This window comes from Larus michahellis, chromosome 2 (genome assembly GCF_964199755.1).
Source record: "Larus michahellis chromosome 2, bLarMic1.1, whole genome shotgun sequence".
In the NCBI taxonomy this organism is placed as follows: domain Eukaryota; kingdom Metazoa; phylum Chordata; class Aves; order Charadriiformes; family Laridae; genus Larus; species Larus michahellis.
The window spans coordinates 51,822,166-51,838,846 of NC_133897.1; the positions used below are offsets into that span (position 1 = coordinate 51,822,166).

A 16,681-nucleotide genomic window follows, 5' to 3' on the forward strand; every position below is an offset into this window, starting at 1 on the left:
TCTCTCTCTTTCATTGCCTATGTTTCCCCCATTTTTCCTCTCTTAATTTTCATAATTTTGAAACTCTGTCTCTTTTTTTTTTTTTTTTAATTCTTCTTTTTTGGGTCCTTTTCTCTCTCTATAAAATAAATGCTTTTATTTGTTATACCTTTCAAGCTCTTTAGGCTGCTGTCCATGTTATTAAATTTTCTGAGAAGTTAATTCCTAGATGTCTGTGTTAAAGCTTGGTGAAATACTTGATTGTTTTCCCTCTTTGGGGATTTAGAAAACTACCTTGATCTCATGAATTTACAGGTAATACTAATGAATAATTACTTAATGTGTGGTTTGGTTTGTAGGTGTTACTGCCAACAAAAAGTTGTTATGCAAAGCCTAAGAAGGTAATTTGATAAGAAGACTTTATCGGATGAGGGGGTTTTAATCCTTTTTGCTCAATCGAATATAAAAATAAAGGGGGAGACTACAATTTAAGAGGAATTTGGAGAGGGGGAGCGTTTACTTAAGTATGCCTTTTCTTACATTTTTATTGTATTCAAGATTACGGAAAACTGTGCAGTGTGTTTTTGTCGTTTTTTTTATACCTGTTCTTAAAACGAATAAAGCCGAGCAGAGATGATTCTTGTTTTTTTTCCCTGCTTTCCAGACTGGGATTGGGGAAGTTGTTTTTGCAGTCAACAACTGTTTAAAATATCATTTATGAGTGATTTAGTCTCTCTGTTCATTGGTAATGCTCTTTTGTCATGCACGTTCTCCACTGAAGTGATAACTGCTTCTCTTTTTTGCTGTAACCAGAAACGAGGTGCAAATCAGAACCAGCAGAAAAAGAGATCTAAGGTAAGGGTCCATCTCTGTTTGGAATTGCGTGCCATGGAAAGATAAAGAATTTCAATAAATGTTTGTCTGCAGTTGAAATGATGGCCTTCATCACTTGTGTGGTGGTTGGGGTTGGTTTGTTTGTGGTGGTGGGTGTTGTTTTTTTTCCTCCCCATTTCCCCATAATCTTGTTTCACAAAGGCAGAGGACTTCCTCTAGGTAAAATGTGTCAAGCTTCCCTTTATTTATCCATCGTTTACGCTGCTGGGCTCCGTGTGTGCTTGTGTTAGACAGCATGTGTGCTTCTGTGAGCCACTGGGGAAGGAAAAAGCTCATTCCTTTTGCTTTAGTAATTAATGTTCTTGTTTGAATTTTATTTTAACGGACTAATCTTGACATAAAGAAGCAGAGACTGACTAGCTCCCTAAGGAGGGGGGCAGGGGGAAGGAGCCTTCTAGGAACACCAAAAAATCCCCAAAACCTTCTTTTAATTTTCCACGTGCGGATTCAAAAAACTTGCACCTTTTATTGTCCGTGTTCCTTAGATATAATACTGTTAGAAGAAGAGAGGGGGGGGGAAAAACCCCACAAAACAAACAAGCAAAAAACTCAAAACCAAATGCCGGAAGGAACATTTGAGTTTAACTTTATGTTAAATTACCTTCAGTGCTGGATTATCTATCTATTCGTTACTGTGACGTTTTTTGGTGGAAGTGAGTGAACTGTGGCAGAAGTGAGTAAAACCAAAAAGAAAGCTACTGCCTCCTCTGTGTGGCAAATGGCGTGTTGCTTAGAATCCTCTTCTGTCCGCATCGAAGGCAGATACAGTTTTGCCGGCCGGGTGGGTAGTAGTTACTTGGGATATTTAGGGACCGATGATGTGAGCAGCTTATGTGACTTGGGGTCAATAGTAGTGTTCTCTGTTTTGTTTTCTCTCTCTTATTCAGTCAGGAGCTAAGGGAAAACTCGTGCGGAGTCTTGCTGTGTGTGAAGAATCATCCCCTCGCCCGGGAGCGGAGAATATTCATGATAATCAGGTACATTTGCAATCGTTGCCCTTAGCTGCATGGTTGACCTCCATGTTCAGTTGCATGATTGTGTTACTTAATTGGGCATTTAACAACGTCTTTCTTGGGGGAAAAATTACATCCGGCAGTGAACACGTTTTTGTGAAGTTATCTGGTTTAGCGTGAACTTTATTTTGAAATACTAGTTTTATACTATATCACAGGGTGTTGTTTGCTTTTTTTTCCAGACCCCCTGAAAATTTCAGCAAATGGAAAAGAATTCAAAAGAATTCAGATTTTAAAATTTAAAAAGATAGTAACAATCAAAAAGAATATTAATATATGCTCTTTTCTCTAAGGCGCTCTCTTTCGAGGCTGCACCAGATACTGTTATGAATATGCTCTGGTTTCTGGTTCCTCTGAGACTCCAGTTCATATCAAGTGTCCCCCTTCAAATAAAACACACAGATCTTTTGCTCTCTAAAATACCTTGGTAGAGCCAAGGATGCCTCCAACTGAGTGGCATTCATTTTCTAAACTCTTGGTGTAGATTTTCTGCTATTGAAAAGCGTGTATTTGAGTTTATCTGTACTGGTAGTGTTGTATTCCCAGCAGCTGGTAGAGTTCTGTCCCCTGCACCCCTCACCTCGGACAGTAACACTGGCGGCAGTCTTTGTAGGCTAACTTCAAAAAATGCCCCAAAAAGCAAAAGTAAAAACCTCAAATGCTCTTCTTTGCTTGCCTGGTAAGAGCAAGGCTTAACAAAAAACCAAAACCAAAATATCACGAGCGCTGCCTATAATTTATGAGATATTTATGTGCAAATGAGATCAGCCATCGAGAGAGCTTGAGCAAGTGACTTCTTGTGAGCTTAGCACAAAAACAAAAAAATCACATTTAAGTGTACTTTCTCACTGTTTCCTCTATTGACTTGAAACGAAACAAATCCAACTCTCCTCTTAGCTCAGAAGTATGGAGAGGTTTTTCTATTTTTTTAATTTTTTTTTTTTGAAAGACCAAAACCCAGGTTGTTTAGCAGGGGAACGTCTGCATGTTCTACTGCTCTACAATGATGCTTATGCAGTAGACGGGCAGGTTATTTGATCAGTTGTTCTGTTGTAGGTATACGCTTTCTGCTTAACTTGCGTTACTCAAGATGCGTGGCTTTTGTTCTGCTTTCATTTGTATTTTCTATTGTTTAATGGAGAATGAGAAGGAGAATAATATAAAGAGATTGTATTAAGCACCGCATGGTAGTTGATAATGTACTGCACAGGACCTGTATTAAACGTCAGAGAAACTGGCAGGTTTTGAGGTAAAAATCCCTGTCCGGATTGCACCCCGACGCCAGGCAGAGGAGGGGGTCCTGTTCCACGCAGCCTCTGGTCTTACCGGACTTTGCCCAGCCACGGCAAAGATTTCTTTGACCATATCAAAACAATTATGGGAGATAAAACGCCTCCCTGGACCCCAGCATTCATTTCCTAAAGACACAATTGGCTTGGTGTAATTAATTAGATAGGAATTGCGCTTCTGCTGTCGCAGACATTTTACTAATGAGTGCGGCTCAGCTTTGCCATGGGAAGCTGGACCTGCAGGCTCCTCCTTGGACTGGCTGAAGGACACAGGAAGTTTTGTGCCAACCGAATTGCTTTGCTTTCACTTTAGAGGAGAAAAAGCTTATTTTCGGTTTGGATTTTATTTTATTTTTAAAAATTATTATTTTATCTTAATGGTTTACAAAGCACAGGGAATTAATTACCAGAGAATGTACAGTACATTGCCAGAACTACTGAGTATGGATTGTACTGCAGACTTGATGTTTGTATTTATATTTGAATACTTGCCTTCATTTTCCTGTATAGGGAAAAAACTTGTTTACCTGTATTACTTGATCTTGAACGCTTACCTGATGGTTCACTATGTCCTTACTTAAAAGGAATGTTGCCTTTAATGTTATACTATTGACCAAGAAGTGTATTATTGCAATTTGAACATTTATTTTGTTGTTCACTATACTTACCTTGTATCAATGTATTTATTAACATTGTATTTTATTATTGAGAAAAATCAATAAAAATCTAAGAAAATATACAGTAGCTTGCTTTCACGACTCTACAGCCCTTTTGTGTGTTTCTTCTAGTGCAAATATATAAGTATTATGTTACATGTAAGACGGTATCTCCTGTATGTTCATATGTGTGCTTATGTGTAAAGTCTCTTGTTTTTCTTTTCATAAGTGCATTTTAACCACCGTGAAGGTTAGGATTAATGTCCTGGGAATAGCATGGCCAGTTACATTTTTCTCCTGTTCTGAAAAGCCAGCGGCATAGTCGCTCTGCTCCGGGCAGCGCAGGGAATCAGAGTTATCCTTCAGGGTCTTTTGGCAGTGGTTGATCCAAAGTTTGTTGTTTGAATGAGAAATCGAATTGCCATTTGAAGTGAAAGAAAGCAGGCATAACGTTAGGCCTCTTGAGTGCAACGGAGCAGGTTAGCAAACATTTTCCTATGTATCCTTATCTCAAACGACCAGGAGTTCCCACTCTTTCCCTCTGTATGCTCAGTTTTTCGCCAAAACTAGCAGGAGTAGGGATTAAGGACAGTAGTTCAGGTTAAATTTTGGCTCCAGGGCTCTGTTTCTCTTTTACAGTGCTTTTCATCTCAAGTCTTTTGTGCCACATTCAAACTTCACAAAAAGTCGATACTGATTAAGCTGAGAAATTACCGAATTTCTGTCTTACTGTGGCATGTTTATGCTGATATCTTGTTCTGTTAGGATCTTGTCTTACATGTGTCGTGGTGGTTGATTTGTAGTTCTTCAAAAAAAATTCAGAAACCTAAAATTTGTAATAACTATTGAAAGCATCTTTTGAATTCATAACGGTCTCGTTGCTTAAAAATAAAAACCACCCCTTACTTTAAAGTTTTGTAATGGTCTTTTGGTATGCCAGTATTTGAAAAATTGAGAAGGAAGGGAATTCACTATCATTCAAGAAACTCAGATTTTCTCCAGTATTGGTGAATTTGTTTTTCATTATCATGATGCCAAATAATCAGGCATTCAGGACTCTCTTCTATTAAAGAAAACTGCATTACCAGAGAGTTTTGTGACAGCTTAATGCCAATGTGCATTTTTACACTACTTAAGCATATAGTATTATTTTGGCCATTTTTTTCTTCAAAAGAATATGAACACAGAAGTATGCTTCATTCAGTTTTGTCCAACCAGCTTGGTATTTCTTGAAAAATATAAATTATGCCATGGTAACTTCAAAAGAAAACAATTTGTGTTTTGTTACAACAAAGCCAACATGAAGTAATGTTGTAAGTGGGAAATAACAAGTTCTTTAAAGCAAATCGGAAAATGCAAACCAGCTGGAATTCTCGGTTTTAATTAAGTTTTTAAAGCTGAAGCATGCTTTCAAAGGGACTCATAGTCTCTGAAATACTGAATTTTTGAGGATGAAACTTGTGATGCTTTGGAGAAGTTCACTTGCCACAACTTGTTTGAAAGTTGCAGTGCACATTTCCCTCCCTTTTGCTGAAGGCATATTTGCATATGTCTGTAAATAGTAAGTACCCGATAAGTTAGTAAGCCCATTTGTATACAACCGAGTTTATAACTTGCTGGCACTCTTCTTCTATCAAAGTCTGAAAGCTCAGTGTGGCTGATACTGTGCTTACATATGCAAAACACTTCATATGAACCTGCAGGATTTTTATAGTGAGGGGAAAAAAGTTATGTTTTTCAGACATCTGTCCATCAGTGATCATTTACCATGTGTAGTATTGATTATAGAATTACTTAAGAAAGCCCACATAAAATGTATTTCACAGTTCTAATGAGTCTTAAGTGAGAATTACTAAAGTGTAGAATAATACAGTGCCTTTAATACAGGTAGACTGAAAGTTTATAGCATTCAAATATTAGGGAAGCAATACACTTACCACTAGAATTTGGTGTCTAGGATGCCATTATTCTCCTGGGGAAAAAAGAAAAATCAAATAGGAAAGAAATGTATCTGGCTTCAGCTTTTCTAGCTACGCGTAGTTTAACGCAAATCTCTGCAGGTTGGAAGCCATGGGAAGCTTACTGAATCTGGCCCTAAAGTGGTCTGTCTTTTTTTTTTTTCCCCCCACAGGAATCAATCCAACTACAGCTTTCAAGTTTTCCTAGCTTGCAAGAAGAAGATAAATCTAGTAAAGATGACTCCGAGAAAGAAAAAGAGAAGGATAAAAATAAAGATAAAAACAGTGAAAAAACCAAGATCAGAATGTTATCGAAAGGTGAACTTAAAAATATTTAAATTGCTATAATTACTGTTATAAAAAGGATTGTGTATTCTTATAAGCATGCATTTCCTTATTTGTATATAAACACACAGTAGAAGTGTTTTTATACATTGAGAAAATTCAGAATCTGAAATGTGTATGCATGAGATTGGGTGGTTTTTTGTGGGTTTTTTTTTGGTGGTTGTCTTTTTCATATAAATTCGGGCTTCGAAAGTGAAGAAACCTTCCACGCTGAGGTTCGATATTGGAGGTTATTAACTTTCTTTAATGTGAAATCATTCTTCTTCACGTACCCGTTGGTATAAACACACATATATGTAAATATATGTGTGATTATATAATAAGTGTAAGACTCTAATACGCTTTTCCCCATTAGTGATAATATATTGGCGTGTCATTTGTGCAATGTAGGCAGTAGAGAGTAATCCTCTTCACTATTGCTCTTCTCTCATGGAGAATTTCTCTTTAAATGCTGTAAGGAAATCCATCCGTGACCTTTAAGCTGCATTGCAATCAACTATTAGCACCTACTGAGACCTTCTTCAGAAAATATTTTTGTATCTAAGTATAGTATTTTTTTAAAAAAATCTTTTTATTAATCCATGGTACAGAGTTGCGGTGTAATCTCTTAAAAATAATCATTGCCTACCTGGGTGTGGATCCGCAGCTGGTGTGAATTGTCAGTTGGCTTCAATGGAGCTCTCACAGTTCACGCCAGCCTGAGGATCTGTGTGTACTTCTCAGTGAGGCAGTATAGCAATGCTGAACAATTAATTCTGACTAATGTCACGCATCCCTGTTACCTGCCCACTCTCAAGGCGTCACTGGATTTCAGTCTGTTAATGCAAATAGTATTCCCACCGGCACGATGCCTCATTTTCCGTGTGTACAGAATTTATTAAGTGATGCAAAGAGACATTGATGAATAAAACCTTTTTTTTTTCTTAATTTTTTTTAAAATTTTATTTAGTATTTTAAAGGAAGAAATTGGCAGGGTTTTGAGGGGCATTGAAGGCTTCCCACAATTTTCAAGTGACCAGCACTTTCTGTCAGTGTTTAGTTTTGGTGCTGGACTCTCAGTAGAATAGTACAGAGGAACCACGAACGTCCACCCGATGCTTCTGAGCGTGGGTCTTTGTTGGCCGAACTCCAAATGAACATTTTCTTTCAGAGCATATGCTTTCAGATTGTTGCTGGAAAATTTATTTTGATTTACAGCGTAGCTTAATCGTAACTGTTCAAATGAAAGAAATGAGGGGGGCGTGTGTTTGTTTTTATCTTTCAGATTGCAGTCAAGAGTATACAGACTCAACAGGCATAGATTTGCATGAGTTTCTCATTAACACATTAAAGAATAACCCCAGGTACGTATTTTCTGCATTAGAGATGGCACTTCTGAAATTATAGCTGCCGGTCTCTGAATTCCTGTAACTGTACGCTGTGTTTTATTAGTTCTGGAGACGGTTATGAGGGAAAATGTAAAGGAGGTAGGCTGTTAACTGAGCAAAAAGCTATAAAAAGTCATCGACTTCTACCCACCTGTCCAGTCACCCATTGCTTGATTTAATTTTCAGTGACATCTGGTCTTTGTCCTTACCTTCCTGCAGATAGCTCTACATGATTTTAGCAGTAATATATTATAACTATTGCAGTTGGAGATTTGTATATGAATATAAAGTAGCTTTCTTTTGGCAATGTTGTACACAATTAAAATCCTGTGCGCAGTGCCAAATTCTGCTTTTGCTATTCCCAAAGTTTTCATTTGGAGCAGCGAGCTCGTTTTAACATTAAATTTGCCTCCGAGTGCCTAAGGAGGGGTCTGTAACATTTTTATACGTTGTGCTTTTCAACATTCATTTCAATTGAATCCATTAAATAGGTACCGTGTAATTCTGCAATTATAGGACAACTAGGAATGATAGGGTACCTAACAGCTTGCATAATCTTTTGTATAGATGACATAAGGTCCTTGAATTGTTTTATCTGCACAAAATGAGAAAGTTCAAAAGAGCTAAGGAGTGATGGAGTCTGTCAAGCTTACAGAAATGTAGGTGTGGGAATGTGCTGGGGAAATTTTTGAATGTTTTTGGGTGGGGGGAGAGAACATCTCAGACTTTCCAGTTGAAAACAGAGCATTTTGACTGAGAAATGCTGCGGCATTGCCTCCTGGGAGCCATAGTTCAAAGGCATTGTTCTCCATTGTGCTCTCTCTAACTAGGTGAGGTGCGCCCAGTCTTCTCGCCTGCAGATCAATGCCTCGTGGAAGATGTGCCTCAGACAAAATGTTGAAAATTTCCCTGGTATCAGGTCTCCTCATGAAAGAGCGAGCTTAGCTGGAAATCTCATTTTTTGTCAAAAAAAAAAAAAGGGGTGAAAAGAGACCAAAGCTATCCATAGCAGTCAGAGTCTTTCTGTGCGAGGCATTGATCACAGCCTGGTGTGGCTGGAAGCCCCTTCCTTGAGCTCAAGGAAGAGCTAAATCTGTCACATATGTCAGCGAAAGTGCAGCAAAGCAGGCTGCAGTCTTCTCCAGATGTGCCAGGGCGCAAAGCATGTTTCATTTTCAGTTGAGATGGCTGATAACACTTGCAAAATTGCCTTACAAACATTGATATATTCGTTTTTTCATCTAAAATGTCTATTGGTAGTTGACGCTACAAATCCTTGCGTTTCTTTTTGACAGGGACAGAATGATACTCTTGAAAATGGAACAGGAAATTATTGATTTTATTAGTGACAACAAGTAAGTCGCGTTCCCCACTTGGTTACTAAGTCACGTGTGCGTGTAAGCAATGGGAGCTGCGCAGTGGATATGCTCATATGGACCACAGTGCTCCCGAGCGCTGTTACTGGCACGCTGCAAGATCAGGCTTTTATTTCCCGGCACGTGGTGGTACTGCTTAAAATACGGTTAGACGTAAAGGAAAACCTTTGGCTTTTCATTACATTGTAATTTTTCAGTGGCTTCCACTGGCTCTACTCAGTTAGGTCCAAAAATATAAGTAAAGCTTTCAGTGCAGAGGACAATCAAATATGCTACCTCGCGGGTTTCCCTGGATGCTACATTATTCTAATGCCTTGGAAAATAAAACTGACCTTGGGTGGGAGGGATTGTTGCTACCACATGCTCTTTGTAATAAAATGTTTCTGCAGCCTTAAAAAATAGAGGGTCAGAATAGGAGCAGAGGAAATAAATATATTTATCGGTAAGAGAGAAAAAAGGAGTATTTACCAACCTAGATCCTTCCAGCATCGCCCTGCGTCTGACCTTTGGGAGAAAGGCAGAAAGCTGTTGCCAGTGTCTCAGCAAATCTGCAGGGTGGTTTGCGCAGGGAGCCTAAGCGTGTGTGTGAGGTTGGGGAACAAGTTCTTCCCAATAAACAGAATACTCAGACGATACCACGAAGCACGAGCTTTGTTTGTCCCAATGTAGCGCAGCACGGAAATAAGCTTATTAGACACTCACAATATAATTCTTTTCTCTTGTGTGCCTTTTTGTAGCAGACATTTATATGCAAATGCACAAAGGAGAAGTTTTCAGTTAGACTTCTGTCCAATGAACTATCAAATGTATTGCTATTTTCATTTAATTATAGCTCAGAGGGAAATGTAATTATCGATGTGTTTTTGTTTTCCTCTTTCCAGTAATCACTATAAAAAGTTCCCTCAGATGTCGTCATATCAGAGGATGTTAGTGCACAGAGTGGCAGCTTACTTTGGAATGGATCACAATGTGGATCAGACTGGAAAATCTGTAATTATCAACAAGACCAGCAATACAAGAATGTAAGTAGCAACACTGTTGTGTTTTTCCTTGTTCCCTTTCACAAAAGCTGGTCTGTACCATGACTGTGTGCCGTATTTTTTATTTTTATATATATTTATTTTTTTAATTATTTTTTTTGGTAGCAAGAGTGAGTGCTGTTTATCGCTTTCTAGGGTGGGAGGGGAGGACAGGGCTAGCACTGTGAGGTTATGTAAGGATATAAAGATGCGTAAGGAGAAATCAGCCCAGTTTGTCTCTTGCGAGAAACTTAACACGGTATGTTGGGTTCCCTGACTCCTTAGTGCCACCACTGTGCTACAGAAATGAGCTTGTTGCTTTACGTGTTATCTGATACCATATGGCTATATTCCTGAATAACCCCAACATATTTGGAAGATTGCCTCTTCCCTTATTCTGGCTCTCCCTGCTTCAAGAGTCGTTTTCTGACCAACCTGATTATTTAGGATTTAGTTCCCCTGCACCACCTGCCACAATTCATTCCCTTTTCCTCCTCTTTTCCCCTCCTGGTTCTGCTTTATTTTCTCTTCAAATCTCATCGTTTGACCACAGAGCTTTTGTGGGATATAAATTCCTTCTGATGGTTCAAATGCATCGCAAAGTTCCTGGCAGGTTAAACGTGTGCTGGCGTGCTTTATGCTCTCCTCCATGAACCTGTATGAAGCTGGCAAAGGCTCGATATAAGTTCCCTGGCTAATTCGGTCATGTGTCCTTGCCTACTCAGCATCACTTGTTCTGCCGAGTGCCACACGTGTATTAACCATCATGGAACCCGTAGCCTTCCTCTCCTTCTTTACCTATAAACCACATAATGAAGAGGAAGTAATTACAACTGGTAATGAAGTTTTCGTGTCTGGTATTGGAACAGGAGAGCCCTATTTGAAAATTGTGTACTTCCTGTATTCAATTAGTAGGAGAAATGAAAACATCTATTTCGTTTACATATGCAGTAGTTAGGTGATTTACTTAGATGCAGTTGCAGAAAGTATTTTTTTTTTTAATGTTATTAGCTTCTCCTGTAGAAGACTAGAGGGACTACCTAATTTTGTAAGACCAAAATCTGAGCCAAACACATCGATATTTATTATTTCACTGAGCCCTAAAAATCTTCTGTGTGTGAAGTAAACTTAAGATCATGGACAATTTATTTTAGATCCTTTTCATGGGCTATTCCTGAGATACTCGGACATCTGTAAAACAACACTTAGACATTAATGGTTTTAAAGGTTTGAATAAAGGGTGCACTAACAGTTTGATTTTCGGAAGTGAAGAGAATTACAGTAGCTCAATAAAACTAACACTCAGGCTGCGAAGGCTCGGCGTCGGGGTCTGGTAATACCTGTCCTGTGCAAGGGCTGCGTTTGGGTATGAATAAGAAAAAGTTGAGTACGCAGCAAACCGGTGTTCATTTTTGAGCTGTAAATCAGAAAAAAAAAGTAATTTCCTCTTAAAACACAACCAATCATATTTGAATGCTTTTTAGGCATTCCTCATTCTTTACAGCTCTCCCTTTTCCCTTCATGTCTGTGTCACCTCTGTAGTGCACCAAGAGATCTTTCCTCACAGCGTTGCCTTCACCTGGTTGACTTGATAATGTGATAATATCACATTAATATCTGATAATCCTTGCTCAGTTGTGTGGCTGTGCATCGCAGAGATGAGTAGCGCTGGAAGCGCTGTTGGAAATGCTTGCACAGCGCTTCTAGAGAGGACACTGAGGTCTTCTTCAAAAATCAAGACTTCATCCGAGCGGTCTGGTGAAACTGTGGCTTCTTGCGTGGTGGGAATGAGCAAGCAAGGCTGTTTACCAGCATGAACTGGCATCCTTGTGGGCGAGCTCAGCGGGCAGAACGTTTCAGGGGTATAATGGATCAAATGACCCTTTCAGCTGTGGTCTTGCAAGCTGGAGGTGAGGCATGGAGCCAGACAAATTGGTTCGGACATCGTTCCTGTGCAGATCTCCCAGAAATAAACACAGGGCTTTTCCCCTCTGTTGGCTGGGAGTTACAGCTGTTTTGTAAGCAGCACACAAACTGCAGATTTCTTTTTTTTTTTTTTTTTCCTTCTGCCACGATTTGGTGGTGGGTAACTGGATTGTATGAAGCTTGTGTTGCATCATGATGCTTCCAATATGTTATTTACATTATTTTGATACTGCTGTAAAATAAAGCCTTGTAGAAGTAGCTCTTTCTTTTCATAGCTGGAGATGGCAAGTTGTTTTGGTTTTTGGTTTTTTTTATATGTCCCTGGCTCTGACAGAAAACGGATTGTTATTATCCAGCATGAATAAGGGCTGATGAGTTTTTATTATCCGCAGCAAATACTGTGTAAGTTCCACATTTGAAAGCATCCAATGTGATTTCATGTGTTCTGCATTTCAGTACTCTCAGAGGAGACAATTTTGTGCGGTTCAGAATCAACACCAAACACCAGGAATGTGTTGACTCTATTAATTACTACTTGGAAAGTATCCAAAATACCGGAGAATCTGGAGAGCAGCTGAAACGCTGTTCAACATGGTTATACCGTGCTGTAAGCCTCAGCCTTGATAGTTTTATGCGAATTTATGGAGAGGCCCCGTAGACAGATATTCTGAAGATCTGCATTTTGACAATAAATCGTCTCTGTATGGCACATGGTTTCCAAAGTACTTTAGCTGCGTACTGTGGAGAGGGAAGAACATTCTCAAGAATTCATAAATTCTGCACTGGCTGTGACTTCTGTCTGTGTGTACCTGTTCGGGAAGAGCATATGACTGCAGAGTCGCTGTGTGGGCTTGAATAAGCACCGTGTGGCTTACTTCTCTGTGGGGGTTCATGTTGCATCTCTGGTCACACTTGCAGGAGATGACTTGTTCCCTGGCTCCGGGCAGTGAGTTGCATTTATGCGGTTCAGCAGAGACCTGCTGCGCTCGCTGCCCGCAGGTGCTTGGAGGCACAAGTGTCAGGAGGTTAACGGGTTTGAGATGAATGGGCTGGTTGGGAAGAGCTGGTAACAACCCTACCTTAGAGGTGCCGTGGTACCGAGTAGGGTCTGTCAAACAGGGGACTAGGGTATGAATGGAGTGGGTGAAGGCATTTAATTTCTTTAATCAGTTGGCCATCTTAGGTCAACATATATCCACTTCTGTGTACCTATGCCTATAGAAATGACCCATTTTTCGAGGGCTTGGGACTTGAGGAGGTGCTTGTTGAAGAGGTTGCACAGCTGGAGGGAGGGCCTTGGCTTGTCTGGTCAACCATGCTGCTTTACAGAGAAGTGAAGAAGATGGTAAAAATGCGCTAGGTCTTGAATCTCTCCGTGATTGCAGTCCTGGAGCTTTAGTGAACTCTCAGTGAAGTCTCTCTTAAAAATACAGTCAGACCATAAGGACATCTTTGCAGTTTGCAGACTATTTATGATGAAGAGCTTAATCTAAGGTATCTTTTTTTTTTAATTTATTTTATTTTATTGGAATGTGAACAAGTCATACTGGTTTTTGAAACTTTTTTATGAAACGAAATTTTAAAACACAGAGAGGTGACTTCAACTACACAAATGGTTGTTAACCTTCATAAAATTAAGTCTTTGTACTCTAGCTCTCATTACAGAATAGTGGATTTTAAAAACAAATACCTTTCTGGAGGATTTTTGAAATGAAGACTAGGTTAAAAAAGAACACATTAAAAAAATAAATGTCATTTTTCATAGTCTCATATCTTGAAGTCCTGCCAAACTAAATTGTCCAAAGTCTAAAAATCTTATTCTCAGCAGTATACGTGAGAAAAGTTGATCAGAAAATGAGAGGGGGTTTATTGATGTTGTTTTGGTTTTTATAGCCAAAGAGTTCAAGTACTACTTAAAATGGGAAGTCTTCTTTGTTCAGTGTGAAAGTGCGCTTGTGTCACCATTGTAATTTATATTTGTGTGTCATCTGTGTCTGCCTGTCATCTATCTAAAGATATACTGAAATGTATGGGCAACTTAAGACAGTGAAATATGATACAAACAGAAGTTAGGAATTGAGGCAATATGTTAGACAGGGCACCCCAAATTGGAGCAAAAAAAAAAAAAGGTGTATGTGCCACCTTATATTCCATGTATTCCTCGTAATTCCTATCAAATAACTGGCAGTACTTCAGGGCGTTTTGCAGGCTGTTCATATTATTACACATACCAGTTCAATCAGTTTCATTCATTTGGTTATCTGTAGGTAGGTGGAGAAACGTAGGGGAAGTGTGTTTGGTGTGCTTAGTAAAGGAAAAGGGTTTTCATTTGCTTGAGCTCATCACCCGTGTGACATGTCTGTACCACAGCCCACACATGCATTCATGTACATTTTTATATAAGCATGAGTGGCAGGGCTCATCAGAGTTGAGAAGGCGGAGTGCTTAGAATATATAATGGTTGTATTTAGACATTTTTGTATATTCTGAGGGTGTAACATACCTATTACGAACTTTATACCAATACTCAAATCTTCAGTCATGACTAATTTTTTTTTCCAAGAGCATCATGAGTTATGATCCTTGTAATATTTGGTTTTCTTCTTACTCTGTTAATATTTAAACGTTAATATAATATTGGCCCAGTCAGAAGGTTTTTTGGTGCCTTTGAGATGCATGAAAAACTTTGGGCAATACTAAGATTTTGCGTGTGTTACAGGGGTTCCTTACAATCCAGGGTTGAACTGTATCAGCAGAAGGAGACATAATGTACAGTATGTACTTTGAATAACCTACAAGACCTTTGTAGTTATGACATACAGTCTATGTTATTCTGTCTCCTCTGTGCAAGGGTGGTTTGGATCACAAGCAGAGAAGTTCTCATCATGTTTCTATTGTGTATACGCTGAGTGATCTTGTTGGAGATAACATCTGTGCTAGCAGAGGTGGGCTGTGCCAATTTCACTATCTTAAGATAAGAATCTGAACTTTGGTACAGGATCCTACGGACGTGTCAATAAAATGGCATCCACTGAACATTGGCAGTTTTGATGAGGAATAGTTTCTAGAATTTATTTTTTTTTACCCTAGGCAGAAATGTCAAGAAGATTTCCTTGAGATGCCAAATGTTACAGCTTTTTGAGCATGCAGAAAAGTATGCCTTTCCCCTTGGCTGAATAAAGTATTCAGTGTAATGACTTTAATTTCTTTAAGCAGTTGTTTGCTGATGGGAGAGATGGGACATTTTCCACGTGCAATTAGTAACGACTCTTTTTTTTAGTCAAGTACATGGTAGTAGTTACAACTGTGTACCTGAATGCATATATCTTATTTTTTGTAAAATCTCAATCAAAGCAGTGCAATGTTTGCAAGAGTTTGAAGCACAGTTTGTTCTCCCCCCCCGCATTGTAATATGGAATAGTTATCTGGCAAATGGTTTGCTGTATGGTATTGCATCTGCATTTAAGCACCTTATGCTATCCTTGATTATCATATATGTACACAAAGTAAAGATCTCGTGAGAGTAGAATGGCTTTTATGAGCCACATGGTGCAGGAAAACATATGTGAACACCATTATTTCTGCTTTTATTTTTTTTTCCTTGGAGTCTTGCATTACTTTTCTTAAAGGGACTATGGAGTCCACTCCATTTCTCCATTTCCTATTGTAGTTACCTCTTTCCCATCTTCACTACAGAATAGTTGCCCCTTGACTACTAAGAAATAAGTGGAAACTGGGGATATCTATACTTTCCCTCGGGCTTACAATTGCTGTTGCCCAATCAGTATACATGTCATATGTTACAAATGTGTGGAGAAATATAAGGGTGCGTAGTAGATGTATGCAACTAAAATGGAAAAAAAATGTGTAACTGGGAAATAACATTGTAATTGTCTGAGACATGACATTTTGTTCCAGTTTAAGCTGAACTAATACATTATGCAACTAAGGATTTAGTAGGAACATAATAAAGCAATAATGTATAATAATAACTAAGAGCTGATGTAGCTACATAGTAACACATAGCTTTGAAGTAGCAAGTTATTTTGGTTTTCACGGATTTTATTTCTTGAGATTTTCATACAAAAATAATCTGTTTATTTCAATCTGGGATTAAATGAGGAACATGATTAGAAAAAACTTTTGTCAGTGCAATAGTAATCACGTTTAGGATGCCAGAGCCCAGAGCGCCGGCAGTCATTGCTGTGATGGTTTAGGTTTTAGCCTTTGCCTCCTTTCTGGCCTTTCCCGCTGCAGCCCAGAGCCAGGCAGCGCACCCCTGCATGCCTAGCAGGGGAAGGCTTTCACATCTGAGAAGGAATGGAGAACTTCCCGAAAAACGCTTCAGGAAAACGTTAAGGGGAATTAGACCATTCGCTTTGAGGTTCAGGAAATGTTTGCCTCCGGCAGTGCCCGAACTTCCTCATGCACCGCAATGCCTCGGCTTTTTATTACAGGCGAGAGCCTGTATGTGCTCTCACCTCATGTGGAGGAATTTCGGCTCTTTTATCCAGTCACGTGGCGATTGGAGAAGTAATTTGGGGCGTAAGTATGTTAATAAGTGCTAGGCATTTTAGCAATATCTTAATATTACACTACAGGCAGTTGTTTTGGACATGAGGTTGTCACTGTTCCGCTAAACGCATTATTTGAGGTTGTGAACATTCATCATTTCACTGATTGATGCTCATCTGGAAGAGACTGAGCTTTTTTCCTCACAGTTGTGGCCGTTTGTGGTTTGGGTTTGTAGGTTGTTTTTTTGGGGGGTGGGTGCGGGTGGTTCTTGGTTTTTTTGTTTGTTTGTTTTTAATTTTTCTTTTCTTTATTTTAATGATACTTGAATTAGGACAGCCTTTTTT

The 16,681-nt window shown here is 39.0% G+C and overlaps 1 protein-coding gene across 50 annotated transcripts in view; it reads left to right on the top strand.

The window, feature by feature from the left end:
- ARPP21 (cAMP regulated phosphoprotein 21) overlaps window positions 1–16,681 on the top strand; it is a 201,264-nt gene that overhangs the window by 98,759 nt on the left and 85,824 nt on the right. For all 50 annotated transcript variants that reach the window (XM_074575358.1, XM_074575368.1, XM_074575374.1 and 47 more), the window contains 6 exons: window positions 793–834; window positions 1,761–1,850; window positions 5,963–6,107; window positions 7,399–7,477; window positions 8,797–8,856; window positions 9,759–9,899. In XM_074575358.1, coding sequence (XP_074431459.1) covers window positions 793–834; window positions 1,761–1,850; window positions 5,963–6,107; window positions 7,399–7,477; window positions 8,797–8,856; window positions 9,759–9,899 — 557 coding nt within the window. The remainder of the gene's footprint in view (window positions 1–792; window positions 835–1,760; window positions 1,851–5,962; window positions 6,108–7,398; window positions 7,478–8,796; window positions 8,857–9,758; window positions 9,900–16,681) is intronic.